We start from the raw sequence: 24,772 nt of genomic DNA on the forward strand, positions 1-24,772 counted from the left end.
TTTAGCAAATGTGGTTTCTGAGAACACATGAAAGATTTAATTATGCTTAATCTAGAAAAGAACTTTTTACTATAGTTAAGGATACACTTTCCTCCATGACCTTGAAATGAAGGCAAAAAAAAATCAATATAATTAGCTAGAAAGAGAAATTAGATTAGTTGTCAGAAAAAATGTTCAAACTCTACAGGTTGGTATGGAGGAGAACAGCTGTTGTGTAATTTCCTGCTTGGATATAGCAGGGTTTTCGTAAATTTCACAAAATAGAAGTCCAAAACAGTGTGAGTGCATGTGTGGCAGCTTGCACTGAAAGAAATAAAATAAGGGACATTTCTAAGAAAGAATATGGTTTTCAAGTATTTAGAGCATGCTATGAATCTGAGACTAAAACAAAGCTGTGTGCCACTTCTATGTGTAATGAATGAGAAAACCGTATTTGTCCAGTTTTAATCAGGAATTTATTTTCTGTCTAACCTCATTCAAGTAGTGTTGAAAAACAGAAGCAGAGCCTGGATCATTCCTACATATTTTTAGGTATTTGTTTGAAATACCTAACTGCCTTGTCAATGGAGAGCATCAGAAACCTGAAGAGCACAATTTGGTTTTTAAATGGTGTGATCTGTGCTCTGGAAAGACCAAAGTATTTTTGAAGAGTTCAGAGACAATCTGGGGTGGTTTGGTTCATAACTTGAGTAGTTCTACTGCAATCCCCATTAGATAGGATAAATGTCTGTACCATCAGTAACTGACAGGAATACAAATTTTTTTAAAGATTTAAATTTAACTTACAGGAAAACCAACTATATTAAAAATAAGAAAATATACAGTAGTCTCTTCTACTGAACATTACACAATTAGTGAATGGTTGCTAATTTTATTTGTCAGTCATGGGGTTAATTTATCAACATCTTTTAATTTCTCAAATTGAAGTTTTCAAATTGAATAGTCCATCTGAAACAGTTTCAACTTCTACAAATTCTCTTCTGCTGTTCCCAACTGACTGAGATCTTATTAATCTAAAATATTGTCACCTTACAAGTAATACAAAAATTAGCTGTTCCTGAAGAGATTGTTTCTCTGGTATTCACATAAATTACAGGTATATAGAGACCATGTATCAAGTTTTGCAGAAATTACTGTCTTTATTTTTTATAGGTTGCCATCACCAAAAGCACCACCCATGAGTGTCCTGCCTGAAGTAGTCACTGAAGCTTTTGGAGTGGCACTGGTTGGTTATGTAGCCTCACTAGCTCTTGCTCAAGGCTCTGCTAAAAGGTTTAAATACACTGTGGATGACAACCAGGTAAAGCTCTTTCTCCTTAGTGTCACTTCACCATTTGGGGAAAGTATTATAGGTGAATGCCCAGTAGGAAAAGTTATGTTCCACAGAGCATCCTGACACCTTCTAGTGTTTACAGCAACACCCAGATTTTATTCAAATTATCTCTGCAGAATGCCCTCATTGGTTGAACTGCTCCTTTTGGGGAAGCTCATCCTTCAGGGTAATCTTGTAATGCTACATTCAGTGCAGCATTTGGGTATTAATGCATTTTTCACTGCTTTAACATGAGACAGCTTCTCTCTCCTCTGGCAGCTGAGCTCTTATAGACAAGCTATGATGTTAAATCAGCCACCAATTATTGAAACAAAGTTATTCTAAAACAAAGCCAGGTACTTATAATCCCAGGACTTGTCTGGTGTTTTAACAGGAAATTATTTATACTTATGCAAAGTAGAAGTCTCACCCGAAATAAAGGTTTATTTGGATCTAAGAAGCTGGGTGAGCTCAGAGAGTGCTGCCAAATTTACAGCCATAGGAGCTTTCTGTCCTGAGTTCCACTTTGCAGAGGACATGCTTAAATAAAATCTCTACACTACTACATTGCTTGTCATGGTGGGTGGGTGACTCCAAGCCAGCAGAAAATCCGTGGAGATGCTAATTCAAACACTGTGGTAAGAAAGGCTCAATTTCAGATAACTGGCACTAGTACTGTGTGCTGAAAATGTTGCCTCCACCTTTATGTTGAGTAGTTTGGGATCAATGACATAGGGGTGAATGAAGAACAGTTGTTTCGCAGCTGGAGGTCTGTTTGAACAGCCTATCTAGACAGGTTGGTCTTGCACATCACATCCTGTCCTTTACAACTCTTATGTCTTTGGAAAACACAGTGGGAACATTCTTGTCTGTTCAGGTCTCTAAAATATTTCTCAGTGTGAATACACTGTGCCATATATTTCTACTGATGCTTCAGAGCCACGTTTGTATGGAGCAGAGGGAGAATGCTTTGAGCTTAGTGCAGGTCAGACTCCAGGGTGACATGCTGCTTTGTTTCAAGGCACTCCATGAAACACAGCAACCTGTGTGTCTTTCTGCACTTTTGGAAGTCTTGTAGCTTACACAGCTTCATTACTGAAGTCTTGGAAACTCTGTGTAAGTCTGCATCAAGTAATGGAGCAAAAGAGCAAAACCTCCATGAGAGGAGACCAGCGAGTGGTGTGGCTGTACTGCCTTCAGGGGCCAGGCATAGTGCTTAGCACGGGAGATTGTGGGTGTGTGAGGCTGCCAGGCAAGCTTTAAGGGGTGCTGTTCTGTGCTGTGAAGACAAACTCATGTGCTGGTGTTTTCCTGGCTGGATGCAGCACCATTTTCCTACACATTTTCCTGGGCAGACCAACTGGCTCCTTAAAGTCTGTGATGCTGGGTGGCCATGGCAGAACACTTCCTTAGAAAACGCTCTTCTTCTTAGGCTGCACATACAAGGCGGCTTCTCCACTTTTTCTTCTACAAATCTTTGTTCAGGCGTGTCTGCATTTTGACTGTGAACAAACACTAAATACATTTGTGATGAAAGAAAACATGCATACAGTGTGGCTACCACACTTTCACTAAAACATGCTCTAAAGGAAGAGAAATCAGTGTCTGTCTTTTTTCAGTGAGCCATAAACCAGAAATGATCTGGACAGTTTCCAGACACCAATACTTGGGGCTCAGGCCAATTAAAAAGCAGATATGGATCAAGATGTAAATAATTTGGTTGAACTTAATCTTCAAAATTTAGCAATAGCACTTATTTTGTGGAGAAAATGTCCCTCCCGCTTTTGAAGAATCTAATTCAATATCTTTATCATTCAAAATAGTTCTGAGTTTTGAGAAGATCTATTCTGTTGGCAAACCTTTTGTCATGTACCTGTGGGGTTTTTTTCCCTCAAAAATATGTTCATTCTTTATCACTGCTAATATTTACATAGGGGACTCCCTTGTTGACAAGAGGCATTGAAGTGACAGAACAATAGAAAAAAAACATCTTCTATTTAATGACTTTGCAGGAATTTTTGGCTCATGGCCTCAGCAACGTGATTCCGTCATTTTTCTTTTGCATACCAAGTGCTGCAGCGATGGGACGGACGGCACTTTTATACAGCACGGGCGCCAAAACACAGGTAATGGCTTAGAGTGAAGTATATTGGACATTTAAAGCTGTGCTACTGCTCACTGCCATTGGTACTGGTTTATCCATTGTATTTCTCTAGTCTCCCTTTTCCTCTGTCCTGGGAATGACTCTGCCCTGTCATTTTTTAACAATCTGCATGAAATTGCATGTGATCAGTGATGTCTTCCTAGGAAAAATAATGATTCCATTTGTTAATTTCTACCTGTTTCATTCAATGTGAACTGAAAGGTCTTATGGCAGAAAGGAAGTTAGGAGTTGTGTTCTCAGACTGCAGGAAACCACATAAAAGCCTTTTCAGTTTATGTGAGTTTGTCAGCATTGTAACAAAAGTGCCCTCTAATGGTGTTTAATGGATTTATGGTACAGTCTAATCTGAAGTTTTAGGGAAAAAAATCACATTTCATTTATCTGATTTAATTTATCTTCTATCTGATTTTCAAAATATAATGTAAGTAACCTTTAGAGCTGTTTGTCAAAAAAACACAAGTAATCTCACAGCTTCTGCCTTGTGACATGTTGTACTTGTCCTATCCCTCAGTGTACACTGAGCCCACAGAGATGACATTTAGACTTTTGAAGATGTTCGTTGCTATTTCCTACTGTAGGAAATGAAACCCACAAGCTGTTATTACAGTAGCTCAGGAAAGAGGAGACTGTAATTGCTGAGAATGATAACTGTGACCCTATCAGCCTGTCATCTGTCCTAATTGTGCTAGTGAACAAGAGAGGTAGCAAACCACCTGGGGCACCCCCACAGCATTGCCTCTACCTCTGAAACTCAAGGGCCCTTTGGTGGCAGCCAGTCATCTGCCATATCAGTGCCATGTCCTTTGGAGGTCACTGCTATTCTCACAGGTAACAGGTGACAGGACAAGAGGAAACACCAACAAGCTGAGCCAGGGAAGGTTTAGATTAGATATCAGGAATTTTTTTTATAGAAAGGGTTCTAAGGCATTGGAACAGACCTCCCAGAGTAGGGGCAGAATCACCATCCCTCAAAGTTTTCAAAAATTCTATGAATGTGGCATTTGAGGACATGGTTTAAATGGTGAACATGGTGGTGGTGCTGGATTGGTGGTTGGACTTGATGACCTTAAAGGTTTCTTCTATCCTTAACAGTTCTATGATTCAATGATTCTATTTTCATTTTGTAGCTGTTTCTCTTGCCTGTATAAAGGACATTAGCTGCAAGGAAAAGGTTTATGGAGTATAAGACTAAATACAATCCATAGGGACTGTTTCTCCTCAACCATGTCTTACAATTGTTTCTCATGCAGATCCCACAATATAAAGGAATTATACAGGGCTTTACTTCAATTCTCTACATATTAAATAATTGCTAATTAGCCTAAAGAGTACTCTGAACTCACTTAATCATAATGAAAAATCTAACAAATAATAATCTTGAAAAGTATGTATATGTAAATATTTTAGTTACCACTTGGCTATTAGTTATGTCTCATAAATTTTGGCTGAATTTGATGTCATACAATGTGTTGTCATCCTCACAGACGTCCTCTTCTGTAATCAGTTGGTGTACTAATTGCACAATTTGCAGTTGTACTGCATCATGTTGTACTGGCTTTTTCATGGAAGATTTGAGGTAACCTGCAGACCTATAACCTGAAGGCATATTTGAGCACGTTGGCTCTGGTAGGTGGTTGAAAAGACCGTGATGAAAGGTTGTTCAATACATGAAATGGAAAAAGAAACCACTATAATTTGATTTCAAGACAGCAAACACAGAATAAAAATCTGCTTGGCTTATCTATTGGTTTCACAGTATAGCAGTGCCTGTGTCTAAAAGTTAAGAGTGTGGCTATGAGTTAGCACTATGACATAACAATCTCTCCCCTTCCTTCTTGGAAAGCAACACATCAGCTTAATGCCCTCCTTTGTGGCTGTCCAGGTGGAATGAGGAGATGAGAAGATCATCACTTATAAATATTGGTCAGGCAAAAAGAAACCTTTCTTTAACATAGAGAGAAGGCAAAAAGAAACTTTTCTTTAACATAGAGATAAGTCAGTTAGGCATAGGGCATGGAAGAAATGCAAAGAGCCTTTCAGGGGCACTGAGCAGCCCTTTTTTCTCAAACGGCTATACCTGGATTGAAGTTTTGTCATTTGTTCCTTAGTGATATATTTTCCTGGAAGGAAACAGAAGTGAGGAACTCTTATCACGGACTAGAAGTGTCCTTCAAATAGAATCAACATTTTTTTTCTTGCTCTTCATGAAGGCAGAAAGAGGGAAAAGTTCCTTGTGACTTTACCAGCAGATTTTCTATCTTTTTTTATGTAAACACTCTGTCTATCCTTCTTGATGGTATTTTTAAGTACACCGTGACTTTAATTTTCTAGTGTTTTAACAACTTGTCTGGTTTTGTTTTTAACAACTTGTCTCTTAAAATGAAACCTAATTATTTTGGTAAAGAAACATATTATCAATATAAAAATAAAGTGAGCATCTGTCTACTTATCGTCAAAAACCTTCTGTGAATCTGAACTGTATATTTATAAGACAGAAGTACTCATTGAGCACTCAAGCAGAATAGGACAGTGCAATTTTACTGTAGTTTTCCATCAGATTAATACCATAAATACTGTGAAGAAATATTTAATTATTAGACCATATATTTTTCTAAATTTATATTACTTGCATTAATTATAATCTTTAATATATTTTTGAATGTATTAACATTTTCTTAAGTAAATACACTGTTATCAATATGAAATTGTTAGTGGTTTCTGGTTTAAACAATAGTTTTCTTTTAGTTTAAATCCCAACAAAAGAAGTTAGACATCTTCTCTCATGGAAAAAATGATAGCATATATAATTCTTGCTTCGTGCTATGACAGATCTGTTATTTAGTACAACATAGGGTGCATGGCTATAAATAAGTTGCAGAATGACAGTGGGTGCTGAGAAACTTCTGGGATGAGATATTGCACACACACATTCCATTTAATACTCAAGTGTGTAAGTGATGCTCTGATCTGTGTCCGTGTGCTGGCACCAGGGCCAAGCACAGATGTTGAGCTCTCTCACTATGTTCTCACTGTAGTTGATTAAAGAAGAATCAGAATTAAAATTGAAAATCAGAGATTAAAATTGAAATTTTATGCATCTGCAATCCACAGATATATTAATAGCTAACACCTTCAACATCTGATTCTTGACTTTGTCTACCATATTTTATCCTTTTCATAATTTCTTTTGTTGTTTTTGTTGTTGTTAGACTGAATGATCTGCAATTCTTGTTTATTGTTTTAGGTGGCTTGCCTTACTTCTTGTGTATTAATTCTTGTGGTGATCTACACAATTGGACCTCTGCTGTACTGGCTTCCTATGGTATGGTACTTATCCTTTTTAAAGATTAAGATGTCAAAAATTTTCTAACAACAGTTTCTTTCAGGGAAAGACAGTGCAACCTTTAAAAGAGCTCTATTTAATTTCAGTGGCCGAAAGAATAGTACAGACATGACAAATCTCGAAATCATAAAATACGGGGTGACAGCATAAGAGATACAGATTTTAGATATATATAGTTACATATATAGGCTATCATGTAAGCATATAGAAGTGAATTCCTCTTCTACTTACTTTTGGCATGTAGTTTATGAAAAATATACACCCAGTTTGCTGTGGATTTGTAAATTGACAAAGTGTGGTAGAAATTAATGAAGATTCATGATATTTCTCCAGATATGCCTATGATATAAACTTCCCTTTTCAAATAAATTTGACACAAATTATTTTAGATAGTGATGTAAGCTTAATTACAGAAAGATTATGAAGTATTCTGATATCTCTGTCATACATCTATGTAAGATTCTACATCTATGCTAAGACTCTTTAAAGCAGTGTGGCATCTTTTCACATAAGCTATATCTAGCTTTTGGTATTACAAATTAATAGTTAATTTTAACTAGAGGCATGTCAAAGCTGCTAAATACAGCTCCAAAATTATCCACAATTCTGCCATGTATGTTTTAACTCAACTAAGTTTTAAAATTGCTTTGTGCTATTGTTTACATGGTGTCATGAAAGTTCTCACTTTTCAAACACAGATCCTTTTATAGCTTATTTTAACTATGCAAAGTAAGGACACTTGAAGAAGGGTGTGCAATATGTCCTGGTTTTTTGCCATACTTCTTCCCTACTTTCATTTGTTTTTATATGGATTAAATGTAAATTTTGACCAGTCTCCTTGTAGGCTTTTTCCCCCAAATTGTAAAAATACTTCTTGGTTTTTGCTTTCTTGATAATTTAATTCTCTTCTAATATGCTTTTTCAGCCCATCTATGCACTCTAAGTCCACTGGTTTGTACTCCATTCTTTTTGGCTCTAGATGATTTCTTCATCCATCTCTTACTCCTTCCTAAGCCAAAGAACTAATTTTTTTTTTTTTTTTTTTTTTTTTCTTCAAAATTAATGGACTTTTGCCCTAGAGGCCTTCTCTAGGGGAAGGGAAGGAAGTCAGGAAGAGGAGTTACAATTCTTCACTGCATACAATTTGAGTGATTATTTGCTTATGAATCATTCAGATTGTGGTAGAATGTATTTGGTTTGGTGATGCATGGAGGAGTCTTGGGCAGTCCTGAGGTTTCTGTTGTTTTCTCACAGTTAGGTGGCCAGTAGATTGCCTTCACAAAATAGAAAGGGGATAGGAGGGTTGTTGCTGTTAGCATCTGTCACAAGGACACCTGTACTCATCCCATTTTCTAAACACCTAGCAGGTTTTTTTGTAGTTTAATTATGATATTGACTGCTAAATTAAAGAAACAGCATTTGTTTTCACTAACGACTCTGCAAATGGCTTTTGTGTTTATGTCTTTGCAGTGTGTGTTAGCAAGCATTATTGTTGTGGGCTTGAAGGGGATGCTAATGCAGTTCCGTGACTTAAAAAAATACTGGAATGTGGATAAAATAGACTGGGTAAGTAACACTTAATCTAAGGAGGTTTTCCTGAGACCATTTGGCAAACATCTGTTAATTAAACTTTAATAGTTCTGTGGCCCTAGAAGAAATAAGTGCAAGATATTATTATTGGTACTTTTTGTGCACTATCAGCTCAGAATAACAGCATCAGTAATATCAGTTTTATTACAAAATAACATTTTAACAAATGATAAAGAATCAAACCTAATGCTAGAGATGTGTATACAGACAGATCAAGTTAATGTGAGCAAATATGTGTCTAATTTTTATGTCTTTTCTATCTGTTTAACATGCTTTTGCTATTGTAGCATTACTGAAGAGATTTTGGTATCGTCATCCTCTGGGAATAGGGAATGACCACATAGGTCAAACAGAACTAGAAACAATCGTGATGCAGAAAGATATATACTGAGGGGTGCTGTAGGTAAATTGCCTTAACTCTTCCAGATTTTGCAGAGTATCTATGGTTTGAACATAGAGAAAGATTCTGCACTATGAGAGGAGGGATACATCAGAAAAGGTAAATAGGTGAAAGAGACATAGCATGAAAATCTAGTTTAATGCAAATCTAAATAGTCTCACAGAATTTGCATAGAATTCCTAGGAAATAGTAAAGATGAATCCATGTGTAAGAAGACTCCTGGATTTGTCTTTTGTGGAAGATTTTGGGTGTAAAGGTCAATTAGTAGAACCAAAATTTCTATGCACTTACATGAATATATATATGTTGACATAATGTATGTTTGAGTTAACAATATTCGGACAGGCCACACAGTCCTTTTCTGTGGTGGAAAATCCAGGTAATTGGAGTTAATATCAAACTTCTTTGAAATCACCAGTGACTGAGTATTCTACATCAGTAATGGTTAAATTTAGACAGAATAAAACTTTTTTTTTTTTTAATAGAGTATTGGATTTTAGTATGGGAAACAGAGCTGAGTAAACATCAATGACTGTGAGATTTTTTGCATTTGGTTGCAGAAAACTAGAAGTTCAGAAAACTTGTATTCAGGTGCTTCTTTTGTATTATCCAGAAGAAAAGCTCTATCTTTCCTGAAATCTTTCTTTCCTCAAGCATTAAAATACTGAAAATATTTTCTAGTTCTTGTTTTGTATTTGATCCTCAGCTTGAACCATATTTCCAGTGACAGAAATGATGGATGATGTGGATCAAGAATTATTTTGGGAATAGTGGACTTAAGAACATTGGTAGTTATGGGAGCGAGATATATCTTCTCCATCAGTTCATTGAGAGAATAAGTAGTTACATTTTCCAGCAGGATATTCTGGAATCTCACTAGATCTGACACATCTTCACAGATAGACTACCTGATTGATTTTTGCTTTTCTGGTTTTGGCAGAAAAGGTTGTGTGAGTAGTTAGTTATTACATCTCTGACATCTGTCATCATTTCTAAGAGAGGTTATAGAACGGGGGAGTTTCCTGGGTTCATCTTTTTGACTAAACATACTTGAGCAATGATTTATCTTCAAGTAGTTTTACCATCAGTCTTTAGCTTGACAGGATAAATCATCTTGCTTTAAATAGCATAGTTTAAAGTAAGACTATAAACATTGATCTTGTGTTGCTGCCTGCTCTGAGGAGCCCCACCAAGCCCAGTGATCTGTGTAACTATGCTGGTGTTATTTTGGCCTGACAGGATTCACCCCAGTAATTGACAGAACACTGGAAATGAATCATTCCATCACCCAGGTTATACAAAGTGTTTTGGAGATAGAAACCCTAATAAAACATTTGGAAATAATTAGCAGTTGTCCTTTCTGGAACTGATTCATTGAAGGGTGTGTGTCACGTAGCATTGAAGTCAGGTTTGTTTTGGTTATAGGTCTGGCAAATGATAGTGCATGGAAATGGAATATTATGGAGTTTGTTGCATTGTTCCTTCACACTTCCTTAAGCATCTCATTAAACACAAATGGGATGAAAAATATTTATTTGTTGACTAGTTCTCTATAAATATAATCCTTTTAAATGTAAAAGGTGTGATATTGTTCAGGGGTTGCAGTTGAGGAAATTCATAGGTTCCTTCCATCACAGGATATTCTGTGTTTCTATGAAATCTCTTCTTTCAGCCATGGGTGGCTTTTTCCTTCTAATTTAAATTCCACCTCTCAAATCACATTCAATTACTTTTCAGCTACAACCCCACTGTCCTTACTCCAGAAGTCACTTTCCTGTCATTCATAGCATCCATATGAACTTCAAATGTCTCCTGCTTCAGTTAGGGTCTTCTGCCAGTCCCTATACCTTGGTTGGATGACTTCAACAATCTCAGATTAATAATTGTACTATTCCACTATATATGTTATATGCATAACTGAGAGTGATTTGTCTTGATCTTTTTTTCTGCTTTTTCTGAGAACAGCCAGATAGCTAATCAGTCTTTTCTGTAAATATATTTTACTTCTCATGTCCTCAGGTCAAAAGATGATTTCCTTGTCCTTTCTGTAAGCCTAATTTTTTACGCAGGCCAACTTGATTAACTTGCTGGTTTTATTCTCCAGTTTGACAGTGCTCGTGATACTAGTGATAGTTTCCTAGTATTACTAAAATGAAGCCAGTGAAGTTCTTGTTAACTCTTGATTTTAAGGCTCAGGATCACAGATAAGTTGCCTTTTAAGACAGGCAAAAACTACTGCTTGGCAATGGACTGCTGAAGAAAAATGTTCTCTTTGCTGTTAACAAAAGTAACCAAAGTTAGCTTACTTTGAAAGTAACCAAAGATAGGGGAAAATACTTCAGAAGGTGATATTCTAAGTGAAAAATTACAAAAGAATAAGGATAATTTTTCAGGTTTTTAATTATATAGCGGGGATTTGAGAAGTTCAGCAATGAAATACTCTGGCATTTAAAGAGAAAAAAATGTTTACAGTTACACATATGTCTTGACCAGAAAAAGACCACGGCTGAGATAAAGCCAAGTTTGCATACCTGACTTTTAAAACGGGAAGAATGGAAAGAATTTATGGTAAAAATTACACATTCTCAGCATGGTGGTGTGATGAGAGGCAGTTATGGATGCATGAATTGAAATTGTATGCACATATATTAATATTAAAGGACGTGAGGAATGGTACTAATTCAGAAATTAAAGTAGATCCAAGAATGAGGGTTTCATTTTTGACAAGTATCCTCCAAGATCTTGCCATCGTGAATTTTTGAGACATGCATCGAACACCCTGTCAATCTATTTTGTCAAAATGTTTAGAGGAGAGGGCCTATAAAGAGTCTTCCTTGAAATCTGGAGCTCATTAGTGCATTTTCTTGGGGTTTTTTAGAACTTCTTCAGGTACTATCCTCATGAGGAAGGTGGCATTTTAATTTGTTCATCACACATGAGTCCTGATTCATGAGAGGGCTCTGAGAGCTCTCAGGGCTCTGCTATATAAACAATTTTCCACAAAGCAGGAAGCCATCTCTTCTGTGAGAATAATTTTACATCAATGACTCTGTCTTATGACATCCTAGGGAGATTTTCTATTTTTCATGCATTAGTGAATATGCTAGTGTGAGTTATATTACTTGTGCTGTAGTTGGTCTCAGTGGGGTAGGAAGGAATTTGTAAATGCTTAATCCATTGAAAGCATGATTACCATATAAATTATTTTTAAAGAGTACTATTTCTATCAGTCCCTCTGTTTCCAGGGCTGTTTGCAAACAAATTCTGTCTCAACCATTATATATGGAATGCCTGTGAAAAATTATATCAAAGAACTACCATACCACTTCATTATCATAAGATCATTTAGGTTGGAAAAGACCTTTAAAGACCATCTAGTCCAACTGTTAACCCAACACTGACAAGTCTATCTTTAAACCATGTCTCTTAGTGCATTGGGCAGTTCCTGCTCTATGGCTGTGGTGGGCTTCACTTGAATCCCAAGTTTTGATGAAAGGTGTGCTGAGGATCAATTAAGGATGTGGGAGCATGGCCATGTCACTCAGTCCTTAGAGCCAAAGCCTCCTCCAGGAATCCAGCATCTTCTGCTGAGACAGTTTCTGAATCAACAGGACTTTAATGGGATTCTTCTTTTGGCTATAGGCTGGAGGGCCTCTATTTAGGCAACTCATCACAGCCTCACATTACAGATAGCACAGAACTGGTCAGTTGAGTCATGTTCATCTCTTCCTCCATTAAGCAACAGCATAAGCAGGTAGGAGTTAGATGGACTGCATCCTCATTTTCTTCACAACCAAATCCATTGATTATGGTAGCAAACTAGACAGATAAACAGTGTTGCAGATAGTTTTTTGCAAGGAACCCTACCCATTCAGGCAATAGCTGATCATCTCCTCAGTTTGCGATAAAACAGAGAAGTGCATAATCTGGTTTCAAACTGGTACAGAAATATTTATTATCACCATACCTGTCACTATTGTTTAGCCCTAGGCTCAGAAAGTATTCTGCAAATTATTTATATTATTTTTTTTCCTACCAAGTGCTGATTTTAGACTTTCATCAGTGGTGGATCATTAAACCCTATGAAATGGAAAGTCTAGATGGAGCCAGCTGCTCTACACAGTCACTGTCACCTCTCAGTGCTTCTGATACTTTCTGATATATACAGGAATTGACATAAATCCATTTCTTCTGCTTGTTTCTTTTCTCCATCTTTAGAGTTTTTCTTTAAATTAGTACAGTAGTTTGAAGGTAGATTTTGTTTTGATTTTTGATATTAACATTCCTATAATACATTATTGCTAAGATTTGAAGAGTGATTAGATTCTATCTGTCCTGGAGTATGCAATAACCATATTGAAGTAAGCTGCCAAGGAAAGCTTTGATATTTTTATGACTTCTTTGTTGAACTTTGCAATAACCCATGAATTAAGAAAAAAAAAAAAAAAAAAAAAAAGGAAAAAAAAAAAAAAAAAAAAGTTTTTCAGATCAACCTAACTTCTTTCTACAACTTTGAGGCTACCCTAATTAAAGAACTGCTTCCAGGCCAATACAAAGCACTGAAAGGGTGATTGACTAATGAGAATATAATTGTTTTGGCTCAGCCTCTACAACAATGGCAGTCTCTGATTACAGTTAAGATGTAAGATACTAGGCTGCTGGAGAGGCACTTTAGCTTTCTCAGTAGTCAGCAGTACTTAAACACTTCTGGCTTTGATTCTTCCAATGCAGACTTTATATTGCATATTTATGCTTTTTGTTTTCTTCTGAGACATAAAATTTTTGCAGGTCTGCAGCAGTGATTTAGTTAAATGTGATGAGGTTCAGGTCTGCAGCTGAACTGGATTGCACTGGAGTGGATTCAGGTGTTTTCAAGGGTTCAGCCTTATTATGATAGTCTAATTCTCGATCTCACTGAGTTTCAGGTTTTTAGTTCTGTTAGCCTTTTCACATGCAGGTGAGCTTCTTTATAAAGTATATTTGATTTATAAATCTTGGTATTTCTTATTCATTAATAAGAACTCAGAATCTGTTGCTCATAAAGGTGGTCTTTGCAAATATTTGCACAACAATTCGTTTAAGATGTCAGGTTAAAAACTAGTGATTGAAGACAGTTTCAGAGAATGAACTCCTTACCTAGGAGTCATCCTGTTGAAGAATCTGAAAAGTCTTTTGCAGTAGTTAGGAATCTTGAAGATGAGGGAGGAAAAGGTTTCTTGAGACAGTCACATAACAGTCTTCCTCTGTGAAGCAGAAGTCAGTATGGTATGACTTACATTTTATAATTCATAAAATAACAGCTCTGAAATCTGCTCAAGCAAAATTCCTGTGGTTGGGCTGAGAGTATTCTATTGTCTCTGGCTTTCATGAGTTAAGTGAAGGCATCAGAAAGGATAATCTTAACACTGATTGTGCCATTGTAACATGATCTGTTATTCTGCAAACATGAACAAGCAGCACTGTAATTCTTGAAATGGGCACCTGTGGGGATCAGTATATCCAGAGGAGTGAAAATACTTTCCATTCTTTTTTAACACCTTCTATATAAAGATTAGATGGCAGTCTTTTCTTAAGGCTCAAATAAAGATGTGCTTTATTATACCAATTAGGTTGGTATAAGAAATCAAGTAATTTGTACTTTACTTTTAATTGTTAAATCTGCATGTCTCTTAGTTGTACACATCATTATAGTATGGAAAGAAAAGTGTTCATTTCTGGTAAGAAAAGAATTATTTAAAAATTGAAATATGAAAGTTTTTTATAGAGTTTTTTTAAAATTTCTTTTTAAAGTGACTTTTGTCTCAGATATGCTTCTGAGTGTTTTTTAAAATTGCATTTAGAATTAATACAAAGTTTTAGTAATCAAATATTGAAAGATGAGGAAGTAATATGAAATCTCACTATTTCCACTGGATGGAATTAATTCTCCAGTAATTTTTATTTGTCATAGAGTTGTTTTAGTCAGCTGTACTCTGATAAATGCCACTTTTAATCAGTCTCCTTGCAAATTATAATTCCCACTGATATGATTAGTGGGAGAAAAGCTCTCTGCATGTGACCTCATTAAGGCACGTCATTGTGTGAAAGGAAAGGAGGATTTAAAATCTATGCAGTGAAGAAGGTGACCAGAATTTGCAATGTGAAAAATAAAATACAGGTTCTCCAAAACAACTGAGTTTATTCTGACTTAAGCTGTTAGCACAAGTACAGATGCTATTTTAAGTAACCCTGGAAGGAACCTATGTGAGCACTGGGATGAGCTGTGCCATGCTGCATGTGGTCTCCCATGGAGAGGCATTACTTTAATTGCTATTTCAGTCTTCAGTATTTGCCAGTTCAAAGATCCAAATGTTCATGTGTGTGAGAAACTGTCTTAGTTTTAAAAATCTTTATTTCCGATTCATAAAACATATATTGCTATAAAATTTGAAACTGATCACTTCTTTTTTCTCCCCTCCTTAAAGAGCATATGGGTTAGTACCTACGTGTTTACAATATGCTTTGCTGCTAATGTGGGACTGTTGTATGGTGTTCTCTGCACTATAGTAATCGTGATTTTCCGCTTTCCCAGGTAAGAAAAAAATTGAAACAACTGAACAATTGAAATGTTCTACTAGCACTTCATTATGTATTTGTTCTGCATGTTGCTTCACAGTCAGGATAGGCATAAGGTATACTAAATTTAACAACTGAACTTTAGGTTTTTAGTTGTAGAAAATTGCAAGATAAGACAATTCGAAAGGAAAAGTCACATCTGCCCATTTACCGTAGACTAAGGAATCTCAGAAACATTTTATAAAATGGCATTATTTTGTGGTTTCTCTTATTATTTTACATCTGTAGGATTCGTTCTGTGGAGATAGCATGAAATTAACAGGAAGACTGATAATAGTTTTTTTCCATTAGATATTTATTTGCTCCTTAAGGAAAAAGTATATCTGGAAACTTTAGTAAGAGTCTTCATGAACTCCTAGGTACTATGTTGAATGGGAGTTGCTAGTTGATAATTGTACTGCTAATATAGATTAATGAAACATAACTGTACAACTATTCCAATGTCTAACAAAAAGTATAAGTTCTATCCATGACTTGGAAGAGTCAGCAAAAATAAACTAGAGCAATCAGAAGTTGCTTGTTTGGGTTTTTTTTGAATATATTACAGTTACTACTTTGGATCATGAGTAAAAGGAAATATAGCTGAGGTTCATGATTGATTTGTGCTACAGAACTAATTCCCAGCTCACCAGTCCTGGAAATGACTTGCTGCTCACATGCAGTTGTTTGCATGAACATTGAATCCCACTGAAATTAAGCACAATGTAGACAGCTCGATTAAATGCTTTTTAAGTTAATGGTGTTAGACATTTGTGCACACCTCTATTCTCACAGAATTAGTTGCAGAACCAGCATGAAAATAGTTCAAAATTTCAAGGCAGTTAAAAATTATGGGAGATAGCTTCTGCTTGAATCAGCCAGTACTTTTGTGATAAGATTGTGCTACTCAGCAAACTAAAATTTTGGTAAATTCTGGTACTAATGCAAAAGGCAAGTTTCCATGTTGTTTTTGTCCTGAGCCTGGATGTTAGAGGTTCTCCAACAGCAGAAAGGGATGGATATCTAACACAAAAGAGCCTGATCTAGTTGGAGACATCAGTCTGAACCTGCACTTATTAGTGTAAATAAGATTTTTCCCAATGATCTCTGTGTTCTTCAGTGAAGCTGCACAGGATTGTCCATACCATCTAAAGACATTGAACAAGGTAGCAGCCTTAAATCTGGTATGGCACAGATGGGGTTAACAAGAAAATGTGTAGTAAGCCATGCAGTCGTAGGCAAAAGCGTTAGCAGAAGTGAAGCAAGGAAATTACCATAGATTATTTATTGTAAAGTTTCTGTTGAGATGTCAGAGTACTGGATGCAGTACATGTTATGTATCAGAATGGATTAAAACCAGCAGCAGCTACAGCTTCATTTATGCAAAGATGAGAGAAGAGCTGATGTTTGCAAGGCTCATTTACCTGGCCCCGACACCTGCAAATACTCCTTGTATATTGATGCATCTGTCTCAGAGAATAGATATTTCCATATTCTTCTGCAGTTCAATGTGTTCCTGTAAATGATGTGTTGAATCAGAAGATGCTATGCTGAGCTCCCTTTCCAAGGCAACTTTCTCTTTTCAGTGTGTAGAGAGAATAGGAACACTGGCCCTTTCCAGTAAGTCTCCCATTTTGATAGCTAGAGTGCAATGTTCTGCTTCATCGTATAAAGATATGTCAATTTCAATGACAAATAAAATATCCTTGCTTTTCATGACCCACAGCTATTCTACATATTCATTTTCCCTTTCCTTACAATATGACTTTGCAGGTAAAAGATATTAATTAAACTTCTTTATTTTTGCAGATATTGATTATATATGAGCTACCTTGACTTGAAAGTAGCTCTCTGGCCAGCAAATTAAAATTAAGATTTCCTTCACAAGAGAATTTCATATTCATATTTTCAAAGTGATCTCATAATTCTAAAATCAGCTTTTTACTCTTTAATAGGATGATTATCAGAAAAGATAAGGTCTGTAATCACAAAAGTACTCACAGATTGCATGGTTGGACCTTTAAACTGCTATGCTGTAGTTTGGGGTGTGTGTCTTTTTGTTTCTGCTCAAGACTACTAATGATTTACTGTACAACTTAATTTTTCTATATATATATTGATTACAGAGCAAAGACACTGAATTTGAAAAATATGAAAGAGGTGGAATATAAATACAAAGCAGAAGATAATTGTGTAAGTTATTTTTTAAACTTTTTGTTTGTGTGTGTGTTTCACTAATTAAGATTCGTTTGTATTCTCTAGCTAGTTACCAGATTTTAATCAAGGAGTCAAGGGAATGCTTTTATGATATGACCACTTGAAATCAAAAGCCAGGATAATATAATAATAACAGAACTAGTTGGCCATCAGAAACTGGAATATTTTCATGGTTCTGCTGCTTGTCTGCAAAGTCAAGTTAGGCAAATCCTCTTAGATCTATCTATCTTAGTTTATTTGTCATTTTTAATTATTTAAAGTTTTCTAATGCCTAAATTTAAGAAAATATCTTGCCAGGAATGGAAAGGGCAATCTGAGCAGACAGTAGCAGTCTCTGTGGATAGAAGACTCTCTCCCAAAGACTGTGCCTTTAAAATTTGGCTTCTTACAAACTTAAACCAACCAGTCAGATTCCTTTGGTTATTTTCATTGCAATTATCATCAAAGTCGCTTTTTGCTCAAGTCTACAGTAAGAAGAGAAGGGTAATGACCCAGAGAGGTGAACTCCCTCCTCCAAGATGAAATGGTAGGTCAGCAGCCAAGACAGAAGTAGAACCATGTGTCCTTTCAGCACAGAGCCTCATCACCAGGACATCCTCCCTTCTCCACTGTGGAAGTTTCTCCTATGCCCTTTTTCCTTTCCTAGTGCTGATAAAGGGTCTTATGTATCAGTAAGTCGCATGCTCAGCAGTTATTGCTTTACCATTAAGCAGATTTTCTTTAAGGAATTTATTTTTTCTGGTGAATGTCTTCCATCAGAGCTATCTTGGACTAAAAATCTGAACTTCCAAGGGCTCAAGGGCATTTTACCATTTTGGCATGCTGAGCAAAGTTGGAATGTGAAAGGGACATAAGAATGGGGAGGACTCTGAAATGTGAATTAAAAACACTGTTGTTGAGGCTGTCAATTATTATATCACTTTTCATTCTTAATAAAAATGTTGGAGTAACTTTGTCAGAGATGGGTAACCAAAATTTGATTTGCCTGATATTTTTCACTTCACACAAATGCCTATACATTTTTTTTTAAGCTTACTGCTCCCCTGCCTTTTTTCCCCCCTAATTCAGTAAGATGAACACCAGTAACCTAGTAATAACAAACTAGTGTCTGCAGACAGTGGGGAAAATAACCTTATGTTAGAGAAGCAAATTGCTCAAGAGCTTATTACACAAAACAAAGGAGGAAAATATGCCTTTAATTGAATTTAGAGTCACTGGGTTGCAGCAGGCATTTAGGGTAATTTTTAATGTATGAATGTTAGACTGATCCAAGTTTTCCTTGTAAATAACAGATTAGAATAAACAACAGCACTTTTAAACATGAAAATATGCAAGCTTAATGATCTACCCTGCCATTAAGGTCTGTGGATTTATAGGGGTTATTTCATCAATAAGAGAAAAGACACTTTATGTGGAAAAAATCAAAGGGTATTTAGAAGCTTATGTGAAACACATTTCATCCCAGGTGTTCACTGGCACTGAACTCGTACCCGAGCAGAGCCAGTCCTGTGCAGAGTGTGCAGGGCAATCACCCGGGGCTTCTAAGTGGTGGCAGGGACACACACATGAGATAAATTTCCTGCTTTCTTTAGTAAGGACACAACAAAGAGGAAGTTCTTTTTTCTCTGAACAGTTCTTGTTAACAAAGAATCAAACCAGAGCCAGGAATAACTGGCTGGTCAAATTTAGGCACAGTTGACCTTGTCCATTCTGGACAAAAATTATACCTAAGTCTGTCATCTGTCTGATCTGGCCTTATGATTTGACCCTTTCAAGTTTTGTACCTTGTACTTATGGAAGCTTGATTATCACAGGATTTGATCTTTGCACATCGGTCTTCCTTTTTTTTTCTTAGCTTTTATCTTCTACTTTGTCATGACTCTGAATTGTCCACTTGTCTCACCAAGCTGTGTAGAGCATCATTTGTGTGGGAATCTCTGGGATGTCAGAGCATTTCTCCATTTAAACATACACCATCTTCTGTTTTGCCATTATTTTAGAGCTCTATTGCATACAAACTGAGACATTTTAACTGCCAGTTGAGCTTTGCCACTTGTCTGACTGTGGCATGTTGCTGACGTGGTATTTACTGCAATCACATTCACAGATAAATTGCGCTAAGTCCCTACACATAGTCTAGGGCTCTTTGTCTCTGTTCGGGATATTTGAAATGTTTCCTTTATTTCATGGTCACTGTTGTGATGTCTGAGAGATCATTTCATTCCCAGAAGTCTGAACAGCAGTCTACCATAAGGAGATAATTTATGTGGTTTGTGGTGAAGATTTCCATTCCTGTTTTGCTTGAAAGTCTGCTGGGAAATCTGCATATCTTCAGTGCAACCCCAAACAATTTTTCACTACTTAAAAAATGGTTTATGTCAGCTCCACTTACTTGTGTTTGATTGTGAGCTTGTTACAAGACTTGTTAGGAATAACAAGAGAGTATTGTTTGACCTACATTCTCCTGCAAATTCTTGATTTTTACTTCCATTGTCACACAACCTGTGGAAAATTGGGAATTCAGTAGAATTAACTTAATTTTATCTCCTAGAAGACCATTTTTTAGCATGTCTTGCTCTTGTCCAATATATTTATATATAAATACTGATTTTCTTAATGGCTTTTGAAGGTGCTTTATAAGTACACCTTGACAGTGAGAGGAATAGCACCTGTTTTGTGCAAAATTTTGTCTCCCACTTGTACCTGGAGGTTTCTGAACGTTATCTGGTATCCTTCTAATATTGTTCTGCTGTGTAACATTTATGTTTTGAGCTACACAGTCTCAGAGAAGGTACTGGTAAGCTGGCTGTGGCTTATTCAGTGAAGCACAGAGACAGGCTTAAGGACAATGGAGAGTGCTCATGCAGATTATTGTATTGGTTGTAGAAATGTGCTGGTAAAGCTTTAAATGTGCCACTTGAGGTTAATCCGGATCCACTAAGTATTTTCATGGAGAAGTATCTCTTCATTAAGGTGAAGAGATGACCAAGGTGAATATTTCCAGCCTTCCCCAAACCACCTCCAGTGTTTGCCCCAAATCCTTGTGTACTTTTTTCAAGATGTGTTTGTCTAATAAAATATATTCCCTGTCTCCAAATGTTACCTTGCCTATGCTTGGAAAATCATGACAACTGAAAAAATGTTATTATATTTGTTAGCTAATAGCTCTTAGTGTTATGCCTCATAATGTGAATGCTTTTGTTCATGCCAAATAATATTATAGATAATTTTCATTGTATTTTACTTGTGTTTCCATTCTTACTTCAGTTATGTGTGAAGGCTGATCAATAGAATTATCTGCTAAATCCTCACAATCCAAAGCTCCTCCTAGGTTAATTTACAGGTATTTTCAGGTTTTGTAAAGAAATGAGTCTGGGGTTTGTTCTCCAAAACCAAGATGAACTTTTCAGCATTGTGTTTATTTCATTCCCCAGGAATCACTAAAACAGGTAAAAATACTTTCAGTCAACAGCCCGTTAGTATTCTTGAACGCCAGAAAATTTCACACTGACCTGTTAAAGATAATCCAGAAGGATGGCATAAGCAGCCAGGTATGTGATACTGTAAACAAGGTGGGATGTGTTTTATACTTCAGTAATCACCGTGACTAGGTTGAAGATCACATTTGCTTTCCTTGCATTTCTTAGAGAATGTAATCAGATACTGAAACAGGTATAAAAAAGTAACACTAAAAACTATTCATTTAGAATAAAGCTAATCCTAATTTTAATCAGATTCACCATGGACTATTTTTGTATTATTACTTGAAAATTATATCTCTTCTATTTTTGCATGTAATCCTGTAAGAGATATTAAAGCACTGATCCAAAACTCCAAAATTTCTAGAACTTAACAACCTCAGCTGATATAAGGCTAGAATTTTAGAAAGACAATGAGTAGCTACAAATATGCTTGAATAAAAGGTGATTTTTTTTTTTCTGGAGATAAGTCCATGAGAGATGGACACTTCATTTCTAACTATAAATAATTTTGGGACAATTAGGAAGAAAGGGGCTACTTTTTTTTTTCTCGATGGTATTGTTTCTTTTCCCTCTTTTGCACTGATTGTATTAGAAAAACAAACAGTATACAAATTAAATTTTTGGAGAATATCCCTGTAAGTATAGTTTTGTAGAATTTCCAAATTCATCTGCACATAAATACTGCAAGTTCCTGCCACACTTCCTAAAAGGGAAAAGATAAATTGTCACTTTTCTATCAGTACCATAAAGGCATTCCAATATGATACAATGCTTACTGTAGACAATTTCATCCAGTTTGGCAAATTGGGCTGAGAAAATCCCAGCTGTGTCTTAGATGGCTTGTTAAGACAGCAACATGTGTCTACCACCCCTGCTGTCCCTTGACAAAGAGTTGTGCTACCTATATGTGCTTAGGTGGGTGGAAATTCAGCTCAGAAAATGTGATGCTTTTTTCCCATGGTTTTACTAGGCTGACTGATTTGGATTAGTATGATACAAAGCCTCCAAACAGAGAGAAATTACTTAGGATTTGCATGGAATTAATTTGAGTCAATTTAATAAGTTAATTTAATAAGTTAATTTATATGTTACTTATAAAGGAGATTTTATCCTTTGTCTCTTCTGTAAGGTACTCAGCAGTACAGCTGCCTGAAATAGTGTGCTGTTTAATTTATTTTTTTTGTTGGATAAATGTCTTTCTGTAGAACATAGTGGGTGTGAAATAAATGCAGTTTCAATTTTGTTTCTGTGCTCTGTTTCTGGTTTTAACTCATTTCTACTGAGAACTTGCGTATTGAAATAATTGTTTTAAAAATTACCCAGATAAATGTAATTCTTTAATAAATTTACATGTCAAAGATGTTCTTACTAAAATATTAGCGTAGCAGATAAGATTGCAGCAAGTAGAAAATTAATTAAATGTTAATCTTATACAAGCACTGCCAAGAATTTTTCTTGTCAAGAACATCTTTCCCATATTTTGACCACTTCTTAACCACCTGCTCCTTCTCCAAAACAATTGTGTCCAAAACATGCCTTCTAGTGAATCCAAACTTCACAGAGGTTAAGTCACCTAAAAAGAAATGCAAAATATCAGTTTGAGTATGTATCTCAGTATTCTTCTAAAGTTATACCAGAAAATATTATATATCCAATAGGCTGTTGCACAGGACATGATTTTGGAGGGAATGAGTTAACTTTGATACTGAGAAACAGAATTCTTGTGTACTGCATTGATTTCCTCTTGTTACTGTGCAATGGACTGATTTTCCTTGGTATGTTAATCATTTGTTGCTTTTATTTCAGTGTGAGCAGAACACATTTCTCTGTCCATTTTCCAATGGAAGTTGCCATGGTGAGTTTATTATCTACAAATGGTGTTAAAACCAAGAGGGATGTAAGTGTGCAAAATAGCTCCACATTTTCCTCTGTATTTCTAGTTGCCTGCAAGTTTTGTGGAAATAAATATTTTCAGTTAAACCAAACATTCAAATGAAGCATGTTAACCTTGGCCTAATAGGTCCTGGTTTTCATTCTGTTTTTGACTGACTTTTTAAGATTTCAAAAGCAGGGAACCTCTTGAAAATACCTTTTCTACAGGAGTGGGAGGTTCTAGTAGAACTCTCATTTCCCATTGCACAGGGGCTGGAACTAGATGATTTAAGGTCCCTTCCAACCCAAACCATTCTCTGATTCTGTGTCCCTGTTTATTGCAGTGGGATGAGTGTGTATGTAAAGAGATAGGTACATAGGGGGGGAAACACTTCCTCTGTTGTTGCCTGGACTGATCTTCTGACCAGGCTGAAGAGACTGTTTTGCTAAGCTATGGTCTTGGCTTCTTTTGCATGCACAAAGTTGAAAATTAGTATGAAAAAGTAAAAGTAAGATTATAACCATGTTAAATCTTTGGGATCTTTAAAGCCACATAGGAGAAAATCTCAGAAAATGTCAACTGAATTGTTAGTGACGTGATAACCACCAATATTATACAGTATATCAATACAATATATAATAAGATACCCTAGAGGTTTTCTTTCAATTAAGGATTAAGCTGGAAACTCCACTCTTTCCACATTATGTAACACTTAAATCAAACCAGAGCACATACATTCCCATGGGAGAGCTGCAGCAATCTTTTGCAGTGGATACTTTATACAGATGACTTCATTGTGGACAGAATTAAAACAGTGTTTATTTAAAACACTTATAAGCATTAAGGCTGCAGTAGAAAATCTGATTTGGAGGCTGTTGTCTGAATGTTTGCATTTGTTAACTAGACTCAGGACTAGTACTACAGTGTTTAGTTAAGTTGGGGGGGACAGAGTGTTTTGCTGTAGCACAGCAACCTATGAAAATGGTTATTAAAGATTATATTGTATTTTATTGACTATATTGTAAAATACTATGTTTGAGAATATCTTACCACTACATATTTCAATCATCTTGAAGATGAACTGGTTTCTCATGTTACAAAAGTGACAGAAAGCACAAGATCTCTTTTCTGAAAGCCTAAGTCCTGCCTTGAGGATGCTGTTACTTGTACCAACCAGTCTGTGGTGATTCTTCATGGGGCCTTTAAAACAACAAACAGAGAGAAAATGAAAAACCCCTTTAAAAAGAAAACCAAAATGCAGAGCTTAAATTTTCAAGAAGGAGGGGAGCATGAGGACACAATCCTTAAGCTTTATGGCAGTTGTCCAGGAAAGCATGGAAATTCATATGTTAGAATCTTTCCTTTCTCCCTTTGAGGAATACTGTCTGTACCAGCACCAAATGAAACAGGTGCTCATGCTCATACCACTGATCCAAAGAGGGTGCAGGTCTTTATCCTTCTATTTAGAGGCCAGGCAGCCTCTACTGCAACTCAAGATGCAGCAGGGAATTATTACACTGAGCCTGGGAGATCACATGAACTGAGATCCTATCACAGTAATTCTCAGGAGGTTTCCTTCAAAATTCTGCATTTTTGTTTGTATGTATCTATTCATGTATGTTGGACAGTACAAAGACAGTAAATGGCTGGAGATGCAAGTCTAAAATTCCTTGGCTTTCAGACTACTGTCAGAAAGGAATTACTACCATTATAAATTTGCATCATGGGGAAACTCCAAGTCCTCTCAATAATTTAAAATCTTTATCTCTGCTCTGCCAAAGCTATTTAGCTTAACTC

General features: G+C 36.1%; 1 protein-coding gene across 1 annotated transcript in view; it reads left to right on the forward strand.

The window, feature by feature from the left end:
- SLC26A7 (solute carrier family 26 member 7) overlaps positions 1-24,772 on the forward strand; it is a gene marked incomplete at both ends in the record, with an annotated part of 63,367 nt that overhangs the window by 33,159 nt on the left and 5,436 nt on the right. The window contains 8 exons of the mRNA XM_083860286.1: positions 1,153-1,300; positions 3,325-3,438; positions 6,721-6,798; positions 8,290-8,385; positions 15,274-15,380; positions 17,530-17,596; positions 21,055-21,171; positions 22,909-22,957. Coding sequence (XP_083716412.1) covers positions 1,153-1,300; positions 3,325-3,438; positions 6,721-6,798; positions 8,290-8,385; positions 15,274-15,380; positions 17,530-17,596; positions 21,055-21,171; positions 22,909-22,957 — 776 coding nt within the window. The remainder of the gene's footprint in view (positions 1-1,152; positions 1,301-3,324; positions 3,439-6,720; positions 6,799-8,289; positions 8,386-15,273; positions 15,381-17,529; positions 17,597-21,054; positions 21,172-22,908; positions 22,958-24,772) is intronic.

The sequence above is a fragment of the Zosterops lateralis genome (genome assembly GCF_965231275.1).
Source record: "Zosterops lateralis genome assembly, chromosome: 1".
Classification (NCBI taxonomy): Eukaryota; Metazoa; Chordata; class Aves; order Passeriformes; family Zosteropidae; genus Zosterops; species Zosterops lateralis.